The sequence below is a fragment of the Homarus americanus genome, unplaced genomic scaffold (genome assembly GCF_018991925.1).
Source record: "Homarus americanus isolate GMGI-L3 unplaced genomic scaffold, GMGI_Hamer_2.0 scaffold39155, whole genome shotgun sequence".
Classification (NCBI taxonomy): domain Eukaryota; kingdom Metazoa; phylum Arthropoda; class Malacostraca; order Decapoda; family Nephropidae; genus Homarus; species Homarus americanus.
This window is the reverse complement of record NW_024737042.1, coordinates 7,250,788-7,274,794: the sequence shown is the minus strand read 5'-3', so window position 1 is coordinate 7,274,794 and position 24,007 is coordinate 7,250,788. Positions and strand designations below refer to the sequence as shown.

The window sequence follows — 24,007 nt, the reverse complement described above, 5'->3', positions numbered from 1 at the left end:
TTCTACCAGTAGGAAGGGTTGGCATGAACACCTGAATCAATGTCAGCAGCGTTACTGGAAAGTTGTCTGGAAATGATCTCGTTAGAGCCGTGAATCATCCTCAATTGACGTTGCAAATATCTAACTAATCTGACTAATAATTTACATCAAATGTTTGGAAGTCTTACTGGTGATAATCAATATTCCTAGTTATCAAGTAAGAGCCATTAATTGAATAAGTAATTAGCTTCAAAGGTGATATCGTCATATTGAGACATCTCTGGTGGACACACTGTCGCCAGACCGTGTACGTGACTAATGCAGCTGCGTCTGAGCAGGCTAAATAAATACTTACAACATGCTGGCTATGAAAACATCTCTGACCCCCTGCGGGTCAATGCAAAATGCATATTGAAAACTTATTCATCCATAGTGTATAATACTCTGGTTGCTATACTGGTTACAGACTAAACAAGACTAAGCTGCTTACATTTTCCGTTAGTGTATATTTTGGCAAAATTTCACTAGTGATCTGTTGATTGTATGTCTATGTATTTGGGTTCTGGTTGTTGAACCTTTTGTCTTCAAACACGGAAATAGATTTTGGGGGATCATTCTGGGTACATAATTTTTTTTTTTAGGTACAAGTGAGTTAAAGGTCAAAGTCACTTGGCAACTGTTCATTTGTTCAACCTCTTGCTACTATTCAAATTGTATTTGGGAAGTTTATCCTTTGAAGACTGTTATTGATTGAGATTGATGAAACTTTAAGGTTATGCATGACTGGAAATAAAACATTACCCCCTTTGAGATTATAAGTTGAAGGGAAAATTTTTATAAAATGGGTAATACCAAGGTCAGTCCTTCATTATAAGGATCTATTACTGCCTTGTCTACAATTAATATTCTTTCCATCAGTCACTGTAAAAAGCCAGGTTATGAATAAAATCTTAGTTGTAATGTCATTGTGTCTAGTTTTGAATGTGAATTTTGACGTCTCCCTGCAGTAATAAGCACTGTAAATTGATTTATGGGGAATCCAAACCTAATGAAACATTAACTTAATTATTGGGTGAGTCGTGTAATGACAGAACTGTGTACGTATAGAGCTTCTGGCACAAATGTAACCATACTGACTTATGTGCGTAGATTGATTGGTTTACCTCCCCATCAGGTCAGCACCAGTCGTGCCTTGGGATCCTCGACCACAGACCAGTACTGCTCGACCCAACTCTGATGGCTTTGTTATAAGGCACCACCATGCACAGGTACTGTACAGTATAATGCAACGCCTGACCTAGTTACTGTTAGGAGGTATCACCCCATCCAGCTTACTAATTGATATTCTCAACAGAGTGAATCTATCTGATGAAATCACTCCCTACTGGCAGTAGCTATTAGTGTCACAGCTGTTCTGCAGTAGGTTTATGGGAGAGAATGTAAATAATGTATACACAAACCAATTGTTTTCTGTCTTAACTTGTTCTAATGAAAATGATCATTGTATAGTTGAGACTATTTTATCAATGCTTCATTAACCCTTAAGATATTTGATACATCCATGTCTGTGAAATAGACACGGCTACGAGATCAGCTGTCACAGCATGAGAAGCAACAGGCAGCAGGAGGACAGTGGGACTACCCTTCTGACTCTGAGGCTGCACGCAGCAGCATGTACACCTCCCGCTCCAAGTAAGTACTGTAGAGCTACAGTACTATCCACACTTCTCTTATGCCCTCATTTTTCATAAGTATTGTATTTATGACATATGCTTTAGAAAAAATTTACTGTACTGGGCTTAAAGTTGGAGTCAGTCACTGATTGAAGTCTAATGTGATCGTATAAGCCCACTTGTGTAGAAATGTTGGGTTTGTTGAAGTTGGTGAGCAGTTTTTCATGTAGGTCATCAGAGGTGAACGACGGTGGTGGTGGTGACAATGGAAAGGGCGATGACAGTTACTGCGAAATGTGGGAAGGCAGCAAGGAGGTGGAGGAGTGGGCTCTCTCTCTCCGAGTTGGAAGGTCTCCTCCTTTGCCACGTCGCCAAGACTCCCAAGAACATCAGCTTTCCCCGCCTGAGGCGGATGTCAGGGGGCGACTTATTTCAGGTAGATCCTCTGGGTTGATCCACGTGTCCCCAACAGTTATTTTTTTGTACTATACTGTACATACTGTACATGTATATTATACCTGTCTACTGTTCATATCTTGGCATTGGTCACATTACATTGATTTCATGTAATATAATTTTCAATAAAGCTAAAGTATAAATTTATGATATGTATCTCAGTGCAGTATGTACAGTATATATCCAGCCAAGTATTCTAAAGTACAATACTGTATGTGATATTGTGATTGTTTTTAAACTGTTATAGGTGAAGAGCAGCACACTTCAGACACTATTACTGTGCTGGTGTTGTCTTTAAGCCAATCATAACTTGTCCCTTTAAGATGATGACAAGCCAACCTGTGTACGGTAATTCTTTTAGGTTGCTGTCCACCTGGATTTATATTTTAGTGACCGAGCTTTTTGATCAACTGAAATGTGTTTTAAGCATTAAGTAGATAATGTTTTCTGTTTAACAATGGTAAAAAAATTATTATTTAAATATTTCTGGATGAAAGTATTACACTTTGGCAATAAAAATACTTGTCTTCCACTTTTTATACTTGTGCTTTGTGGATGACACAGGGTATGGCACTGCAAGTGCGTGGCAACCTGCTCTACTGCACAGTACTGTATGTGGCATTTGCAGCATTCTTTTTTCTCTGGATGAGTGTCAATAAGAATAATTATCGGTATGTATTTTTTATACAAAATATATGGAAATTCAGTGTTGAATTTAATGTCTTTATTATGCCTCGTAAAATCCCCATCACTTGGTTTATGATAATGTTGCCTCAAGCCTTGCACGTAACTTAGAGGTTCTTTTGACTAATATCAGGTCAACAGATGATGATCAGTTATGTCCAAATACTTCTGTTTGCCTTCAGTAATCAAGGCTGAATGGAAAGTTTGTAGTCAGTTATGAATTGTAATTGCAAGTGTAATGTGTAATGTTGTTATTGCAGAAGGTGAGGAGAGCGTAGATCTCAGGTCCTCTGCACTGTTATCCCCGAGGACCCACACTGCCAGGACCACCACTACAGTTGACGCCTGCCCTGCTGAGGCCCTCGTCCCTTACTTCACCCGTCCACCACCCACTCATGAGGATCACCCACAAGTATATAATTATGCACTAGCCATTTTAACTACTGTACAGACTCTGGCAATAGAGTACACTATAGTATGTATATCTTAAGGATATTTATAATTGAGGCATATTTTAATAAGATGTTTCATGTATTGCATCTTTGTATTTGTGGTATTACTTTGTGTTATTAATCTTGTATAATTTCCTGCAGAATTCTTCAGGAACATCTGGGATCAGTCAGACATTCATCAAGTATCAAGATGATGATGACGACGTCACCGTTATGTCCACGAGGCCACACACTGGCCCACCTCTTTCTACAGTTGAGTACCCTTCGCTGCATGACTCAACTTTCACACTGCGCACTATGCATGACAGAATAACCGAGGAGGAAGATGAGAGAGGTGCAAATGCAGCAAGAATTGCAAACCACTCTCAAGAGATGTCTTCAGATGATGTGAGGGAAGGAGAGCCTCACTACAACAAGACGATGGGGACCACAGACTCTCAGTATAGCAATACGATGGGGACCTCTGCCTCTCAGGAGAAAGAGTCATTGGATATAACCAAAGAGCCTACAGACCCCGAGAACAAGCCAATGGAAGCTGAGCAAGAAGCCGCATTAGAGAGACGGAGAGACGACAATCGTGAAAAACCTGCCTATAGGGAAGAAGTGGTCAATAGTAGGGAGGAGGACGGTGTGGCCCTGACTCCAGCTACAGAGGCTGCTCCACCATCACAAGCAGAAGAAAGAGTAGAATCAGGTATGTTTCTGTTTTGTCATTATTCTTGTGTTATTCTGTGATGCCGCTTACACACTTATCAAGTTTGTGATGCCCACAACTTAAGCATGATGAAAATTGAAATGTTTTCACCTTCGTAATTATAAACCATGTTTAGGTTATTGCACCAGCTTTAAATTTGTTTTCTTCTCTGAATTACAGAACTCGTGAAAACTGTTTTGTACACATCAAGGCACTGCACTTGTAATTGTGTCAGTGAAAACTATGTCCATTTCCAAACCCTAGATCACAAGTGAAATCAAGGCAATGAGAAAAGAAAAACAAAAACTCCATTGGAAATTTGCAAAAAGAGCCATAACTTTCAGTGATGCTTACCGAAGTACAGGGTATCAGAAATAGAGTAACTCAAGCAGTTAGAAATGTTAGACGTAGCTATTATACAAATAAGCTCCAGTCTGCATCCGGCAAAAGTAAGAAAACCTGGAATGTCATAAATTCTATTCAGAACAGGAACACTCAACCCTCGGCCCCAACTCAGCTTTTATGATAAATGATTCAGTTGTAACGGAGCTGTCCCTCATTACCAACCACTTCAATGAATATTTTATTAATGTTGGCAAAAATCTTGCAGAGAGCATCCCTGATAACCATGAGGAATTTAGAGCCTACCTGCAAAACAGACAGCAAAATGAGCAGTTCTTATCCCCTGTCACAGCAGATGAATTATTGACCATCATAAAAATGTCCAAAGATGCAGCAGCAGGCGAAGACAATATACCATTAAGCATCATTAAGTGGTGTCTTTCCTGATAAACTGAAAATTGCTTAAGTTCACCCAGCATATAAAAAATCTGGGGACAAAAGTCATTTCAAGAATTATTGCCCCATATCAGTTCTCCCAGCCTTGAGTAAGATACTGGAGAAGCTAACATGTAGTAGACTAAATTCCTTCTGCAGTGCCAATAACATCTTTACAGACTCTCAGTTTGGATTTAGAGCTAGAAGGTCGACTGAGAGTGCTCTGCTCTACTTTACTAATGACATATTAAACTCCTTTGATGACAGTCAGTTCACAGTCAGTATATTTTTGGACCTCTCTAAAGCCTTTGATACTGTCAACCACACCATCCTCCTTTCAAAGCTTGAACATTACGGCATTAGGGGTTTATCCCACAATTGGTTTACCTCGTATCTGTCTAATAGGAAGCAGTATGTTTGCTATAATAATTATCAATCTGACTCCTCACCAATCTTGTATGGCGTCCCTCAAGGTTCCATTCTTGGTCCAGTACTGTTTTTGTTGTACATAAACGATATAGTCCATGCCAGCACATTTCCTAAAATACAACTTATTTGCAGACGATAGTAATCTCCATGACCGCATCTCCTCCATTCCTTGATGAGAACTATGGACACTGAATTGAGTGAAGTCAGGACCTGGGTAATGCGTAATAAACTGACCTTCAACCTCGAAAAACCCACTACACGATCTTTCACAGAAGGAAAAACTTGCCTCCAGATTTCGACCCCCTGTACCTTGGTAATACAATCCTCAAATGCGAACAAAATACTAAATTCTTTGGGGTTAATGTTGATGAGAAACTTAGCTGGAGAAACCACGTACAAGCCATTCACAGTAAAGTCATTAAACAGTGCAGTATCATGTATCACACTCGGCAGTCACTCATTCTTACAGCAATGAAAGAAATCTATTATGATCTTGTTGACCAAAACCTGATACACTGTCACACACTATGGGAGGCCTCTGGCTCTTCAAAAACCCAATCCCTGGGTACTGCACAAAAGAGAGTTGTGCGGACAATGACCTACTTGGAAAAAAAAAAGGATTGCACAAACGAACAATTTGCTAAATTGAAAATGTTAAAATTCGAGGATATTAACACCTACTGCTGTTCCCTATTTGTTTACAAATCTGTCAATCACTTGCTTGACAACAATTATTTCCAGTTCCAGAATAATCAGATATTAACACCTACTGCTGTTCCCTATTTGTTTACAAATCTGTCAATCACTTGCTTGACAACAATTATTTCCAGTTCCAGAATAATCAGATACAACTTAAGGCACCAAGAGCTATTAAGACCACCCCCCCATGCGCACCTCTCAGTCCCAAACCTCCATAAAATATCATGGTGTGAAGGTGTGGAGCAACTTACCCCCTCCCATCTGAGCAAAGACTACTCTCCCTTCCTTTAAATCATCTTTAAAAAAAATCTTTTGTCTAAGTATTAATATTTTTGGTAATAGAGTACCTGTACCTACTTTATATACCTGCTTTTATTGTACCACCGAAACCGTTTTATCATAAATTATCATGTAGATAGATAAGAAATTAACATTGCAAAAAATATATTTGCCAACTAGACATAATCCTGACAGCTCTGTCCTCTTGTTCAGTGCTTCTTAAACTTTATTAATGCCATTCAACCTTAGGTCAGCATAACAAAATTTCATTCACCCACCACTTAACTTCCGTAACTGTACATTTCCCAGCTTTTTCTAAACAATTACTGATATATTTACCAATATAAAGTGCAAATATAAAGTGCAAATCAAGTACAGGTACTGTAGTTAAAGCTTATTTTCACTTTTTTTTATTTATTTATTTACCATTTCACCACTAACCAGATTAAATTATTAGCCATTCTGGCGGGTGGTCTGTTTTTTGCTACGACCTTTAGTGTCCAGTGTCGATACTGGAGGAAACTGGAGTACCCGGAGAAAACTTGTGATGTTGGAAACGTCACATTGGATAAAACCCATCTCGCATCTCTCCCGGGCTGGGTGAATGAACCCAGGACACATTAAGACCTATGCGCATTGCCAGTACCACCAGCACTGATGCCCATCAATTAATGTTTTGTAAATGTGTGTGCATGTGTACACCCGTTTGCGTACGCAGGTGTCCTAAATTCGGGAATATGTTTTCCGGCATGATTCTAACTGCCTGTCGTGAAACCTTAATCCAACCAACATACAGTAGATTGGTTTCAGTCTTGAATGTGAGACACTACTATATTATAGTAATTATAGACACTATATGGATGGAGTTGTGGGGGGCCGGGTGTGAGACACTCCAGCTTCAGAGTAATACTTTTATCCTCTTCACCACTGATCGGCTCGTTAGTCGCTTGGGTGATCGGTCACGTCTCTGTTACGCACTGTTGGCAAGTACTGGGCATGCACTGGCTACTGAATGTACAGTCACAATCCAAAGTTTCGACACACCCCCTTGGCTGGGTAATCGGACGCAGACATTCCACCACCACAACACCCCGAGACTTACAGTACACCAATATGGAAGGAAATTTTTACGAATTTTGACATGACATGCACCTGCATAACAAAATTAAATTCATAACATAGATATTTATCATTTAGGTGGAAAATAAAAAAAATATTCATATGCATAACTAGTTGTAATATTGGTGACCTCTGTGCCGTAACTCTCATAATCCGAGACATTATGAAGTGAAATTTAAAAACTAAAAGCAGCAGTAGACAGGAAACCAGGCAAGTGACCAAGAAGTAGTCACTAATGATGACACAGTCAGGCATCTACGCTGACGGTCGAGGTCTTCGGCAAAGTCGCTGCTCCGGACCAGACAAAAATTGTTTGGGTGATACCATGATTAATGTGAATTGCAACATTCCAACCCAAAATACTCCAATGTAGTTACTGGTACACCATTAAATATTGTAAACATGACTATATAAATTCCTAGTATGTATGAAACCATAATATTCCCAGGGTTATGGTAATATCTACACATGTATAGGCCTCGCCTTGTCGACTGACCGCTCACTCCCTCTTGACGAAATTCGGCCACCGTTTACAGTATATACAGTATGCTGCCCTGATGATTAATGTGTAATACGAGGACTCGCATCTAGTGGTTCCAAGCCAGTGTTTTGGTTCTGGGCAAAGTTTTTCATGCTCCAATCTTAACATGTTATTGTTATGTGTGGCAACATTGTTATAAATGCATTTGTTATGCAAGTTCATGCCATGTCAAAGTTCGTAATAAGTTCCTTCGTGACCTATGAGTCAAGGAGTGTTGTGGTGGTGTAATGTGAACCTCACCATCGTAGTGCCTCGTTACCACATTGCTGAACTAGTCTGCATCAGATCACCCAGCCTTACCTCAACCCTGGCCTCGGCGCACACCCAGCCAGGGAGGTGTCGAAACTTTGGATTGTGACTGCACTTGAACCTGCTCCAGTGTCGGTCAAGTCTGGTCTTGAAAGAGCTCACACTCGGTGCCGTCACAACACTTTCTGGCAGATTGTTCCAAGAGTTCATGACTCTAACTCTTAAAAAGTTTGCCCTCACAGTTTTCTGGACCTGCTGCTTCTTCAGCTGTGACCCTTTGTGGGGCGAACGACCGCCAGCTCCAGTAAGGACACCCGACTGAGTAGTGCCCCTTGAGATGCTTATACACCTTAATTATGTCTCCCCTTGCCCGTCTAGTATAAGCTAGGCTAGTTCAGGCGCTCCAGTCTCTCAGGGTAGCTGAGGTGCCGAAGTGCAGGCACCAGTCTGGTGGCCCTCCTTTGAACATTTTCAGTCAACTGACAGTTCCTAGTATATCTCAGGGACCAGACACCCCGACAGTACTCCAGATGGGGAAGCACTTTACTCTTGAAGATAGTTACGAGGGACGGACCGTCTAGATATCTGAATGACCTTCTTAGAAGACCTAATAATTTATTTGCCTGATTTACCTTCTTCTCACAATGGCCCGAGAACTTCAGCTAATTGTCAACATACACACCTAGGTCCTTCCCACATTCAGTCTCAAATAGTGCAGTTTCTTCATCCCGTTGGGACATACGATACACCTCCTTACCGTTGGTGCGCCCCAGGTGCATCCTCTTACACTTCGTGACATTGAATCTCAGCAGCCATTTCTTCGACCATTCTTGGAGCAAACAGAGATCCTGCGGCAGCTCTTCTCAGTCCGCTTGATTCCCGAAAACTTGGTGCCATTTGCAAACATTTGTATGAGTAGTGTACAGCCTCAGGCATGTCATTTATGAAAAAAAAAAAAAACAACAGCGGGCCCAATACACTGCCATGTGGCACCCCGCTCGTGACAGGTACAGATGATGATTTCGTGCCATTAACCACCACACACTGCTTGTGGTCATGCAGAAAGTCTTCTATCCATGCTAGGACATTTCCCCGAATTCCATACCCTTCCAGTTTGATTTTCAGCTTTTCATGGGGTACACTGTCGAAAGCCTTGGCAAAATCTAGGTATATATTGTCGATATTACCACCCCGTTCCAGAATGTGGGTCCAAATATCCAATACCTTGAGCAATTGTGTTAAGCAGGAGCGCCCTGGCATAAAACCGTGTTGGCAATCCTTTACAAGGTTGTTTCGTAGTAGATGTTCCATCGCCGCATCTCTGATAATGCTCTCAAGTACTTTGCATACTATGCTGGTCAGGCTCACCGGTCTATAGTTGTTCGTGGAGTGACGATCGCCCTTATTGGAGATGGGACTCACATATGCCATTTCCAGTCACTGGGGACCTTTTGTTCATTCAGGCATTTACAGAACAGGCATGGGCAATGTTATCCTGAATTCGACGTGTGAAGTGTGAAGACATCATTGACAATTTCGGAAGAGATCCCCGACGGCTCCAGTTCCTGTTCCAAGAGTAGTAACCTGCTCTAACTGAATGAACTGTTGAGAAATGTTTATTTTATTCATTTTGTATTTTCCATATAATTTTTTCAAATTTTTTATTTTCCAGGGGGGGGGGGGCAAATGCCCCCCCTTGCCCCTCCCTGCGGACGCCCATGAGAACAGGATCTTCAGGGGCTCGGCAAGCTCGTTTCACAACTCTCTTGGCACTCGGGGATGCACCATGTCAGGGCCAGGACTCGTATGGAACCTTGAGCGTTGACAGTGTATTCTTGTACCCTCTTCTGTGAACGCAATGTGGGTCAGTTCTGTGTCGAACCGTCTGTCCTCAAACGCAGGAAGGTTAATCGCATCCTCTCATGTGAACACCAAGGAAAAGAAGCTGTTTAATGCCTCGGCTTTATCCTGGTCAGAATCTGCTTAACTAATGACAGTTCATGCTTGAGAAAGTACCAACTGTTACCAGTGAATGTATACAAGTACAGTACAGTAATAAATTTTAATTTTTTATCCTCCACAAACGATGGTGATCACATACTGTTGAGAAATTAAGTTGATACAACTAGAAGAAAACCTCAACTGATGCTCCATATTTTCATCAATATATTCTTGAGAACATATAATAAGATGCCAACAAAATTTCTTCTCGCAATATCAAGCACTAGTATAACTGAAGTCTACAGGAAAATTTTGTCCAGATCACAAATACTTTACAGTACAGTACATTAATTTCCTGCAAACCTCACTGTTATCCTCACTCATCCTCCATCTTTACATGTGCTATAGACTGCTGGCTGACATGTAGTATTAAATATGACCGTTATTAATCTCAGCAGAGAGCGGGTCAATAGATAGATTTCGTGCAGTGTTTTATTACTGTTAGGTCTAAATAACAGATTTTAACAAATTTCAACAAAATTGTCAGTAACTCCTCTACTCTGGTGCACCTGAACAACTCGGAGGCATTATGTGTTTAGTAAATCTCACTTTTACATTTTTATATAAAAAAAAACTTATAATTCTATTGGTGGCAGCACCTCCATTTGACCCAGTTCTATAGGAGCACCTGACCTTAGTTGGGAAGGGAAATTAGAGAGTGCAGTGTTGGCCACCTTGCTGAAGCTTAGCATTCACTGTTGTACCTGTACTGTCTCTGACAAGCTGTTAGGACTATTAGACCGGTTGCCACTTTATATATTAATGTTTTTCACTTCAAATAATCAATGAATACAGTACATCTGATCTCCGACTTCAGAGTAATGATCACAACTTCGATTAAGTTGTCGGAACTAAATTTCCTATTCTAACTGCTTTCAGCATGATATTGCAAGTAATTTTTTTTTATGTTTAACACAGAACAAAGTAGTACTGTACAGTAATTTCATACAAACTGAAGTGTGATGAGTGCACCCAAAGTTGCTATGTTCTCTATATCTTGAGAGCCTCCACCCTCTGCATGATATAGTGTAACTCATCTTGCAGTAATAGTAGAGGATGTTCTGATTCACATGTTGATTCTCATTTGTTAAGAGGTATATGTGTAACATGTCTTTACTTTACATTAACTTGTTGCACCTTAGCAACATGAGGATGACATATAATTTAAACTAATATTATATTATTATTTCTGTCTGCAACACCTTCAAGACATGAGTAAATATATCTATTGTGCTTACATAGTTAATACTTTATATCAAACAAGTGAGAAAACAGACCCCCTTTAAGAGTCCATTTCTTTTATTGATGTGGGCTAAAGGTGTGTACAGTATTTCTTAACCACTGTGTGCATTTGAAAACAAAATGATTTTCTGTTCAGTATATTGTCTGCAATGTTTATTTTTAAGTGTGCAGTCAATGTCTTTTCCTATACCTTCAGTATTTAATGTGTGTGTTTCACTGTAACTTGCTGCCAGTGGTTCCTCCTGTGAGTGAGAGAGGTACTCAGCATGTTGTCCGCATGCCACCTTCAGAAGCACCATCTGAAGCACTCAAAGAAGTACCACCAGAGGCTGCACATAAAAGCACACATGAAGAAGCACCAAAAAGAATATCAACAGAAGCACCAAAAAGAGTACTTAAAGGGGCACACAAGGAAGTACCTAGGAGAGCAACCAAGGAAGTGCCTAAAAAAGCACCCAAGGAAGCACATAAAGATGCACCTAAAGAAGCACCCAAGGAAGCATCTGAAGAAATACCCAAGGAAGTAACTAAGGAAGCAATGTCACGTGCACTAGAAGTGGCGACTGTGGAAGTACTGGAGGTGAAGATGCTCCCTCGGAGGAGTAGTGTGACCCCGCCTCGGTTGGTTCCTACTGACCCTCACAAAGGTCAGTACATTATGTTATTGAGGCTTCAGGTCACAAGAGGGTCATCACATAACAGTATACTTTATTATGTTATTGGTGGTATATTCTACCAAGTAGCAGGTATATTCTATCACGTACATGGTGACATATCCTGCCATACACAAGATATTTTATCCTGTTACACACATATACACACACACAAATGAAGGTAGAGTTATAATTTCACACTTTGTACGTACAGTTGCGGAAATGTGCTTATGTGCCCCGTGGTAATGCGTGTCTCCAAACGGCCAACCTATCGCAATCCTATCCACTAATCACGTCCGTCGTTACACGACCAATACCCATTCATTCATTCGTAAATAATGATACTGCTACTGCGACTGTTTCGTTTGAAGACCAGGTTACCACAGGGGGTGTAGGAACACATTTCTGCAACTGTACCTACAGTACATGCATACACCAGAGTAACATTCAGTATTTTTTCTCAGGAATGCATAGCTAATACTTACAAAGGCAATATTTCTTGGAATTATATGGGTATTATGAATACCTGTATGAATCAAATGGTACTACTCGTATACTGTATTATCATAGGGTATCTCTTGATTAACATTGTCTAGATTTGGTGTTGATCTGTTGTGGGTCAGACAAAATACAGTACTGTGCAGTACAATACCTGTATACTGTACATGTATAGTATTCAGGGATCAGATTCTCTACTTTATTATTGTGTAGTGGTAAGTGGACATTTTGGATCTAGTTATAGTAGACTCCGTGCAACTTTTTTTTTCTTTTTTACATTATTTTGTGTTTTAGTCTAAGTTAGCATGTTAGGTACATTGTTGCATCTTCAGTTGTGAGGAATATTCTTTGTACTGTATGAATCTATGAGAATCGGGCGCAGTACACGCAAGTCTGTGAGGTACTATTTTAGTTTATTGTGATAATAGCCATATTTTAGTTATAATTACTGTACATGTATCATGAATAGTAAAATATCAAACATTTACGGCATAAAAATATTCATATGATGTTAAATGCAGTGGAAACAGTAAGTGTAATTACAGTACAATGTTATGTTAATGTTGTATGATGAATTGTATAATGCATGTTAAATATTACAGTTGAATGTGTGTTATGGTGCATAAATGCAAGACTATAGAATGCGTGGTTTTATGGCACAACAAATATGAACAACACTGTATATATGTTATGTATGTATGTGTGTTCTAGCACATTAATATAAATCTTAGATACATGTTCATGGTTATTGTTATGCATCCTAATATCTGGTCTTGGCTTACCTACTGATTCTCTAGTTCTGATGCTCATTGATCTATAATGCGATTTTTTTTACTTGTTCAGGCAGGAGAAAAAAGTGTAAAATTTAATTCATCTGAACTAGAATAAAAAAAATAGTACGACCATGATGAATTAATAATTAGATTACTGCTATATTCAGAATCAATTCTGATTATTATTTATAACCAGGAATATGGTGATCTGATGCTGTAGTGTACACTCTGTATGTGTTGGTGTAGCAAGCTTGCACAACTCTGTCTAGACTTTAGCAAAACATTCAAAATGTGTTTGTGGAATTTATATCCTGCATTAGTACAGTAATACTAAACATTTTCTGAACAATTAGAGTGTGCAGGTATTTGCTATTCAAGTAGGCTTTGATTTCACACTCGGCAAGATTAAAAGTAAGTATATTGAATGTGTTATCTGGAAGGAACACATTGTTGGAGTATTGCTTGTGCAGTGCAATGAATTATACTGTCGTGTAGATATAATTCATGATTATGAAATTAGCTTTTTCACAGTTATTCTGTGCTAGTTATAACCTAGAATTTCCTTACATTACTATAGCTTAGTTGGTTTGGTTCTTATGTCTGCTAAATATGACCTGAAGTGATAGATGATTAATACAGACTGCTACTGAAGCGGTTATAGGTAACAGTACCTGATTATCTTTGTCAGTATATCAAATACTGTACAGTATTATTGTTGGTATCCACATGGGAACCTACTGACCATTACTTAAGGTAAAATTTCTGGGTCAGCAGCAGTTTGTTGAGCCTTCTAAGGCTAATAATTATTTTAAATGTAGTCCCCAGAGAGGTATCATCACGCCCACAGTGATATCTTACTGTATAAGTCCTCATGATGTTTATGTGGAGTATTATAAATGGTTGTGTGTGGCAGGATACGACTTAGTGGCATCACAGCTCCTGCAACAGCTGGTGGGTGAGAGCAGAAACATGACGGCTCCCACTACTGTCCCTGAGGCTGACCCTCTTCTCCGCTCTCTCCCGCCACCCAAGTACTTACTCTAACTGTTTTGTTTGTAGTAATATTTAAGATGTATTGTACTGTACAATATTACAGAATCACTCTTCACATTACGCTGTCATTTTCCTTCGGAAAAATATATTACTACAATCGAGAGTTTGTAATACATAAACAGTACTGTATTTTGGTGTCACTCTTAATCTTCATCGTTGGTCCTTGCATGACCCTACACATTTGTTTACACTTGACTACAACCAAATTCCATCACTTACTTTGCTTTACTTTCCTATGTTTCCTGCTCTATGATTTTCAGAGCTTCTGAGTACAAGGTGGCATTCAGCTCCCGTCCTCGCCTTGCCCGTACACCCCCAGGGTCTGCAGCCTCGAGCAGAGTGCCACAAATCTCCTCTGGTGTCTCCCCCAATAGTCCACGACACGTCCTGCCACCTATCTCAAGAACCAACCTCACCTACACCCGCGCGGTTACCTGAATCTCCCTCCTATCCATTTCTTCTATTAAACTCCCTATTTGTTATTAATATTTCAGTATTAATATTTTTTAGGGTAATTTTTTCTGAGGGCTGTAAACCTAATTACTCTTTCTGATTCAACACTAGAATAACTGGAAGTGTGCAAGGAAAGGCATCATGTTTGCCATCATCAGCCTTTGTGAACTGACAAAATTCTCTCCCACAATAGATATGCCAATTGCTGTTTAAAGATTTTCAACACATACATGTATACATACATACATACATACATACATACATACATACATACATACATACATACATACATACATACATATCTCATCAGTCCATATAGCATGCAGACTTCCACATACAAACAATACCTCACTAATCGGGAATCGACCCCACCCACCCCACCCACCACCCATACCCACCCACCCACCCACACCCACCACCCACACCCACACCCACCCACACCCACACCCACCCACCCACCCACCCACCCACCCACCCCACCCACCCACCCACCCACCCACCCACCCCACCCCCCCACCCACCCACCCACCCACCCACCCACCCACCCACCCACCCACCCATCCACCCACCCACCCCACCACCCACCACACCCACCCACCACCCACCCACCCACCCACCCATACCCACCCACCCCACACCCACCCACCCACCCACCCACCCACACCCACCCACACCCACCCCACCCACCCACCCACCCACCCACCCACCCACCCACACCCACCCACCCACCCACCCACCCACCCACCCACCCACCCCACCCACCCACCCACCCATACCACCCACCCACCCACCCACCCACCCACCCACCCACCCACCCACCCACCACCCACCCACCCACACCCACCCACCCCACCCACCCACCCACCCACCCACCCACCCACCCACCCACCCACCCACCCACCCACCCACCCACCCACCACCCACCCACCCACCCACCCACCCACCCACCCACCCCACCCACCCCACCCACACCCACCCACACCCACCCACCCACCCACCCACCCCACCCACCCACCCACCCCACCCACCCATACCCACCCACCCACCCACCCACCCACCCACCCACCCACCCATACCCACCCACCCATACCCACCCACCCATACCCACCCACCCATACCCACCCACCCATACCCACCCACCCACCCACCCACCCACCCACCCATAATTCCACCCACCCATACACCCACCCACCTATACCCACCCACCCACCCACACCCACCACACCCACCCACACCCACCCACCCACACCCACCCACCCATACCCACCCACACCCATCCCACCCACCCACCCACACCCACCCACCCACCCACCCCCACCCACCCACCCACCCACCCATACCCACCTACCTATACCTACCTACCTATACCTACCTACCTATACCTACCTACCTATACCTACCCACCCACACCCACCCACACCCACCCACACCCACCCACCACAACCCACCCACACCCATCCACACCCACCCACCCACCCACCCATAACCCACCCACACCACCCACCCACCCACCCACCCACCCATACCCACCCACCCATACCCACCCACCCATATACCCCACCCACCCATACCCACCTACCCACCTACACCTACCCACCTACCTACCTACCCACCACCTATACCTACCTACCTACCTACCTATACTCACCTACCTGTACATACATACATACATACATACATGGAGCAGGGGCAGTGTTGATATCCCCAAATCTGATTGAAAGCTTGAAGTTTATATTAAGAATTATAGGTCATGGAAGTATTAGAGTTTTCTACTTCCAGGTTACAACATGACCAGTTTAGAAATGCTAAGTTAATATTAACTTGTTATTATTTCCTTTTTGGGGAAATCTGGAAATGTTTATTTCTTATTTGGCTGTCATCGAGGAATATTGTACTATACACTATTCGTTAAGTTACTACTACAGTACTGTGTATATATAGTTGTATTTCCTGTATGCTTTAAATCCTTACAACCTTGTTTATGTCATATACTGTACTGAAGTTATTTATACTCTGTCTCCTGTGGGAGGGGTATAAAGTGTTTGCCTTTTCCATCCGTTCCTGTGTGCATCTGTCCATCAGGGGAGTGTTTCACTTGGGAGGGTTTACATGTTTTACAAAAATAATATAGTTTCTTACAAACTACAGTATAAAGACTTACAGTTAATATAAAACAGTCCAGTACAAACCATTGTATCATCTGCTCTAAATTTACAAGTGGGCTGTCACCAGGAACGTTTAGTAATAAGTTAAGAAACGGTTGTGCTGTTATAGCTGCTGCAAGTTAAGATGTGTAAGTGATAAGGAAGATAAGAGAAACTAGGGAAAACTGATACACACAGCCAGGCTGCTGTACTGTACTGTACTGTAGGCTACTGTACTGCATCACAACACCTGTGGGCGATGTCTAAAGAAGTAAACTGTAATGAACTGTTAAGTCACAAAATATACAGAAATATTTTATTTAAGATTATAGAGCAACATGAGTCATGACTCATGACAATCATTGGATGAATAACACCATATGGTTTATTTGTCCCTCTGTGTTTGTGTGTTTGCTTCTTTTTTTATACACAGTATTTTAGGTCACTATGTGTTGGGTGAAACTGAGATCAAGAGAATGTAATTAGTTTTTACCTTCACAGCATTTATAACTCGCTCTGTTACGTACAGTAATATTATAAATAAAGTTGTCACTGTTGAGAACATTGACACATTCTGGCCAATAAATACTGTAAGTGAAGTGATTAATTTACATATTCCTCAAGCAGGTCACGGGGTGGATGAACAACCAACATATTTTTCGTCTGGGTTGAAAGTTTTTATATGATACATCGTGACCAACTGGGAGATTGATCACACAGAATAAAACAACCAAAAAGCTCCTGGTTCAGTTTACCATCACAATATATGAGAAAACTAATTGTGATTATATATACAGTGAACCCTCACTTTACGCGGTCAATTGAACCCACGGCGGCCCGCATAAAGTGAGAAACGCAGAAAGTGAACAACATAACATATGGGATTAATTGAATTGAGACCGGGCCGACCCCTAAACTCCACTTATTCAGACACAATACCTACGTTGTAGTAAAATAATTTTAATTTTATGATGGTATGCACACACAATTAATAATTAAGAGAAATATCAATAATATTATGTTTTTTAACACTTACATTAGTAGAAAAGATGGCTGGGCACACGGGGGTGGGGGGTTGGTTCCGAGGCAGAGGGCAGATTATTGGCCCTCACCTGTATCACTTGTATCAATTGTAACACTATCCTTTCATTCCTCTCAAACCAGACAAGTTCCTACACTTAAGAATATTTTGACTCTGCCCTATCGTAATGAATTTGTCCCGTTAGTTCGGTCCCTCAAGCTTCTAAATATTAATGTTGTTTTCAAGTATGACTCAACCATTACCAATATGTTAATAAGGAATAACCCAAGTTTGAATGTAAATGGAAGTGTTTATTGTATTCCATGTAGCAAATGTAATTGTAATTATGTAGGACAGACAGGAAAAACACTGCAGCTCAGAATCAAACAACCTCTGACCCAGCTTGGAGAAGGTCGTGCCCGATCGTGCTCCCGTTAGAGACCAAGGAAAATGGCCGCTTTGGATCGTTGTGTCGTGGGGAAGGGAGTGTGGGGAAAGACGACCTCCTTGCCACTCTGTTAAGGCAGCTGGGGCAGTTGAGTAGTGAGGTTGACACTCTAAAGGGGGAAAAGAAGCCCTCAGGCCTGAACTCTCAGGTAGGTGTCCTGCTCAGGACACCTGCGAAGGAGGAGCAGGCGGGAGTGGTTGTCTCCAAGGGGACTAGGGTCAGGCTCAGGAAAGCTGACCAGGTGTGGAGGTAGTAACCCTTACCAGGTGCTGCAGGAAGCTGGCGAGGAAGAGAAGAGGCAGGACGGTATGGATCAAGGAGAGGAAAGGGCAGTTGTACAAACCCTGCCCACAGGTAAGGTCGTGGTAGTTGGTGACAGTCATGAGTTTATGGATAGGGCTTTGTGCGAGAGATAGGAACGTAGGACTAGGGGTGTGTTTTCCTGGGCTGGGATAGGGCATGTAGCCGAGGAGGTTAGACAGGGTTTTGTCAGAGGTACCAACCAGCGTGGGAGGAAAACGACAGGTTAGGAGTGAGGAACTTTTCAAGAGGTATGGGGAGGCTGGGGAAGATTAGAGATAGGAGGGATCCCGATAGTATGTGGTGTCTTGCCGAAGAGGGGTTGTCTTGAATGGCTGTCCAGGGCAATTGCTATAAATTTCCGACTGAAAACAGTAAACAATGGTTGGGCATTCATTGATAACTGGCAACGATTCTATGGCAACGATTACTGAAATGTCTGACTTATACTGTCTCGTGAGGGGGTAGGACGTTGTCTGCATCCTGGGCGTGAAATTGTCACCTGGAAGGGGGGTTTGCCAGCAGAGAGGTCAAGTGAGTCAAAACAGGTCCTAAGTAAAATTAGTTGCTCAGGACAAGGGTAAACAGGACCAGGGAAGAGTGAGTTTAAATGTATACTATACAAACAGTAGAGCGTTAGAAATAAAATAGACTTGCTGAGAGCGGTTGTATGTACTGAGAATGTAGACGTCATAGCAATCACTGAAATTTGGATGAATCTGGCAGCAAAAATTTTATCAGAGTACCACATAGAAGGGTACAACCTTTTCACAAGGAGGGAAGGGGAAGGGGGTCGCACTCTTCGTCAAGGATACATTAAAATGTTGTATTAATAATTCAATAAAGGGTGAAATAGGAACCAGTTAAAAGGAGTAGAAATCACAAGAAGAGAAAAACTAATATGGGGAGTACAGGCCTCCAAGTCTTGGGAAGGAAGCAGCTCAGCCCATATGGCAGGAAATGAGTAGGGCAGCAAAATATAACAACCTGTGCATTATGGGGATTTCAACTTCAGAATGATCAACAACATTGTAGGTGACTGAATCTGAAGACTCCTAGATGCAGTACAGGACAATTTTTGAAACAACTAATTACAGAACCTACTTAGACAATATTAGACCTAGTATTAACAAATAAAGAAAATATTATCAGAGATATCACAGTAGAACAGTGATCACAGAGAATTCAGGCTCACCCTAAATTGGGAAACGAAAAACAATGGCAATATGATCAGAGTCCCAAACTTTCGGTTGGTGGATTATCAGGGGTTAAGAAGGTAACATAAGAATGGAGGAAACTGCAGCGGGCCTATTGGCCCATACTGGGCAGTCCCGGTTACACCCAACCCCTATTGCTCATATAAGCATCCAACCTATGTTTGAAGCAGTTCAGCGTATTCGAGTTAATGATGATATTTGGTAACTTGTTCCATTCATCCACTACTGTTTCCAAACCAGTGTTTACCTATTTCACGCCTAAATCTAAATTTGTCTAATTTAAAACCATTGTTACGAGTTTGCTCCTGGTTGGATAGTTTGAGTACCTTAGTAATGTCCCTTTGTTTAGCCCTTGCCTTCCACTTATACACCTCATCAGGTCGCCCCGCCCACGCCTCAAGGAGTGCAAATTAAGATGCTTTAACCTGTCTCTATACTCAAGGTTCCTAATGCCTATTAGTCTTGTCATTCTCCTCTGAATTCTTTCCAAGGATTCTGAGATCCATTTCTATATCCGACTAAGAACGATGTGTCTGTCCCCAGTAGGAAGGGAGTGAATGTGGTGACACAACAATTGATCTTGACTATAATATATTCACTAGTATTCTACATAAAGCTGTAAGAATATACCATACAGAAAAGAATTAGGTCAAATAAGAGAATAGGCCAAAATTGGATGACTAAAAAACTTAGAAACATGACATAGGAATAAAGAAAGTAATTTACTTAGAAATTAAAAGAGGAGGGGAGGAGCAGCTCAGGAAATAGGTATAATGAACTATCTAGGAATGTTAAGAAAAATGTAGAGAGAAAGCAAAGAGAGACTATAGAATTTAAGAAAGCAAGAAGATCAAGGCCCGAATCCCAAAGGGATTTTTCAGAAATATATATAGAACAAGGGTCAGACGAAGTTGGGCCTTCCCCCAAGTCAGGGAGGGAGAAATAAATGGCGTCGAAAATGGCAAAAGCATTGAACAGCTACTTCTTATCAGTTTCTGAAAAGAAATTCGCGAGAATTCAGAGGTGGAACTGATATTTAGAGAGAAAGAGAAGAAGAGAAATTAAAGAATATCACTATCAGAAAAAGGGATCTGGCAAGAGGGATAAATAAACTAAAGAAGACAAAATTCCCAGAGCGGGATGAAATTTTTTCCTCGAGTCTTGAAATTAACAAGGGAACAGATTAGCGGACCCTCGTAAATTTATTTACAAAATGCTAAAACACAGGCGTTGTGCCAGACTTGTGAAACAGGCAAATGTAGTTCCCAAATTTAAAAGACAGAGCATCAGCGTCAAATACTGGCGATCAGTTTGGCGTCAGTAATGGGGAAATTTCTTGAATCAATTATAGCGGACACCCGATAGCATTTAGAAGAAAAAGCAAATTAATCTACGACTCTCTAGCATGGAAGGTTTCAAAAATCAGTCCTAACAAATCTTACTGACGTTTTTTTAGGAAAGTCTTCGAGAAGTAGATAAAGACGAAAAATTACGATGTTTATTCGTGGAGCTTTAGCAAAGCGTTTGACGGAAATGCGCGCATCAAACTGAAAGATTCAAGGCTCTACATGATGTCGAGAAAGTTTTAAATTGGATAAATCATGGCTCACCGATAGGCGCCAGAGGTCAAGCGTAGATGGTGTTAAATTTGAGTGGGGCCGTGTTACCGTGGGGTTTCCCCAGGGGTCAGTACTAGGCAACCGCGCTCCATAATCTACATAAACGATCTGAATACTGGGATCGCGTGACATAAGCAAATTTGCGGAATGACACCAAAATGGGGCAACAGATTAATTTGGGGCAGGATGCAAATGCACTCTGGGAGGATCTAAATAAACTGCAGGGGTGGTGCGAAAAATGGCAAATGAGAATTCAACACCCTTAAGTGCGGCGTGCCAACATTGGAAGAACAAAATTGTCAATGTATGCAACCTTAACAACATCAACACAAAATTTAGGCTTGCAGAAAAGACCTAGGGGTACTAATCGGACTGACAGAGTAGAGAGCAGTGCGTTAATGTTCATGGAGAAACCAGAAAACAGAGTATTGGGTTTTATATCTAGAAGTGTAAGTAATAGAGTGCAGAGGAATGCTTATTACCTTCTCTCTTACGTTAGTCAGGCGCACCTCGATTATGCGGTTCAGTTCTGGTGCCCTTATTATGAAAATGGATATCAATCCACCCTGACCGGTTGCAGCGAAGAATGACAGCGATACGGACTTAAAACTATATCAGGATAAGTTAAAAAAAGAAACTAAACTTGCATTCCCCAGAAAGACGAAAGAGAGTGCGGGAGATATGATAGAAGTATTGAAGTGGTGAAAAGGGAATCAATAAAGGGGTATAGATAAAGTTCTTATACTATCCGAGCAGGAGATGGAACTCGAACAACGGATTTAAGTTGGATAAGTTTAGGTTTAGGAGAATGGGAAAGAAGGAACTGGTTTCACAAATAGAATTAGTGGGGCATAAAGCTTAACTTTGTAGTAGTCTTAGGACACTGGAAAGTTTCAAAAGGCTGGATAGATTCATAGATGATAGAAGTGGTAGTAACTCTCGACAGGAGCACCCATACTAGGCATCCAGCCTATTGCAGACTCCTTATGTTCTTATGTACTGTATGTATGTATGTATGCATGCATATACTGCACATATGTATGTATGTATGTATATAAATATATACATTATATATACATACATACAGATACATATATATACATACTATGTATGTATATGTACTGTATGTATGTATGTATGTATATGTACTGTATGTATGTATGTATATGTACTGTATGTATGTATATGTACTGTATGTATATATACTGTATGTATGTATGTATATGTACTGTATGTATGTATGTATATGTACTGTATGATTGTATATGTACTGTATGTATGTATGTATGTATGTGTACTGTATGTATGTATATGTACTGTATGTATGTATATGTACTGTATGTATGTATGTATGTATATATGTATATGTACTGTATGTATGTATGTATGTATGTATGTATGTATGTACTGTGTGTGCATGTATGTATGTATGTATGTACTGTGTATGTTATGTATGTACTGTGTATGTTATGTATGTATGTATACACTGCATGTATGTATATGTACTGCATGTATGTGTATGTACTGTATATATGTATGTATATGTATGTACTGTATGTATGTATATGTACTGTATGTTTGTATATGTACTGTATGTATATGTATGTATGTATATGTAATGTGTGTATGTATGTACTGTATGTATGTATGCATGTACTGTCTGTATATATGTACTGTATGTATGTATGTATGTATGCACTGTATGTATGTATGCACTGTATGCATGTATGTACTGTATGTATGTATGTATGCACTGTATGTATGTACTGTATGTATGCATGTGTGATTGTGTGTCTGTTACTACAGTACAAACACGTGAGATACTGGGAGACAAACAGGTGGTTTTCTTCTCACAAGTGACGCTGAGTGACGGTAAGTGACGCACGACACCTATTAAAAATGTTTGTTGTCGAGTGATATCGCGGCCAAGGAACTGTCGTGTGTACATTATGTGAAAGACCAGGTGAGTCCTCCTGTCCACCACACACACACACATACGAGTATATGTAGAAAATGAAGAGTGTTTAGTTTCCTTCCACCTGTAGTATAAAATCCATATCTTTGTGACCGAAATACTTGTGAAAAGATGAATTAATTTTTCTTGAGGCGAGTCTCAATCAGCTACATTCTGCCATTCAGTACAAACTTGGTCGACCAGTGATGTTTCCCGTCCCATCCCGCCTTGCCCCACCCCGCATTCTTCGTCTTTCTAGGGAATACAAGTTTAGTTTCTTTAACCTATCTTGATATGGAAGGTTTCTAAGTCCCGGAATCATTTTCGTCATTCTTCGCTGCACCGACTCTAGTGAATTGATAACCATTCTATAATAAGGACACCAGAACTGAACCGCATAACCGAGGTGCGGCCTGACTAGCGCAAGATATAGTTGCAATAAGACCTCTGCACTCTTATTACTTACACTTCTAGATATAAAACCTATTACTCTGCCTTATTTCGAACATTAACGCACTTTTTTAGGCTGTACGTCGGGGCTTACAAGTGCCCCTAAGTCTCTTTCACAAGTCGACTTCTCTAGGTTGATGTTAAGGCTGT

General features: G+C 41.1%; 1 protein-coding gene across 6 annotated transcripts in view; it reads left to right on the top strand.

Annotated features, from left to right (window-relative positions):
- Positions 1 to 15,018, top strand: part of LOC121872647 (lisH domain-containing protein ARMC9-like) — a 77,656-nt gene extending 62,638 nt beyond the window's left edge. For 4 of the 6 annotated variants that reach the window (XM_042375576.1, XM_042375573.1, XM_042375572.1 and 1 more), the window contains exons 17-24: positions 1,154 to 1,247; positions 1,556 to 1,671; positions 1,871 to 2,088; positions 3,053 to 3,204; positions 3,386 to 3,938; positions 11,508 to 11,921; positions 14,112 to 14,229; positions 14,512 to 15,018. In XM_042375576.1, the coding sequence (XP_042231510.1) occupies positions 1,154 to 1,247; positions 1,556 to 1,671; positions 1,871 to 2,088; positions 3,053 to 3,204; positions 3,386 to 3,938; positions 11,508 to 11,921; positions 14,112 to 14,229; positions 14,512 to 14,689 (1,843 nt within the window). In that variant the 3' untranslated portion in view covers positions 14,690 to 15,018. The remainder of the gene's footprint in view (positions 1 to 1,153; positions 1,248 to 1,555; positions 1,672 to 1,870; positions 2,089 to 3,052; positions 3,205 to 3,385; positions 3,939 to 11,507; positions 11,922 to 14,111; positions 14,230 to 14,511) is intronic. The other 2 variants (XM_042375574.1, XM_042375577.1) reach the window with 2 other exon arrangements.
- Positions 15,019 to 24,007: the final 8,989 nt, after the last annotated feature.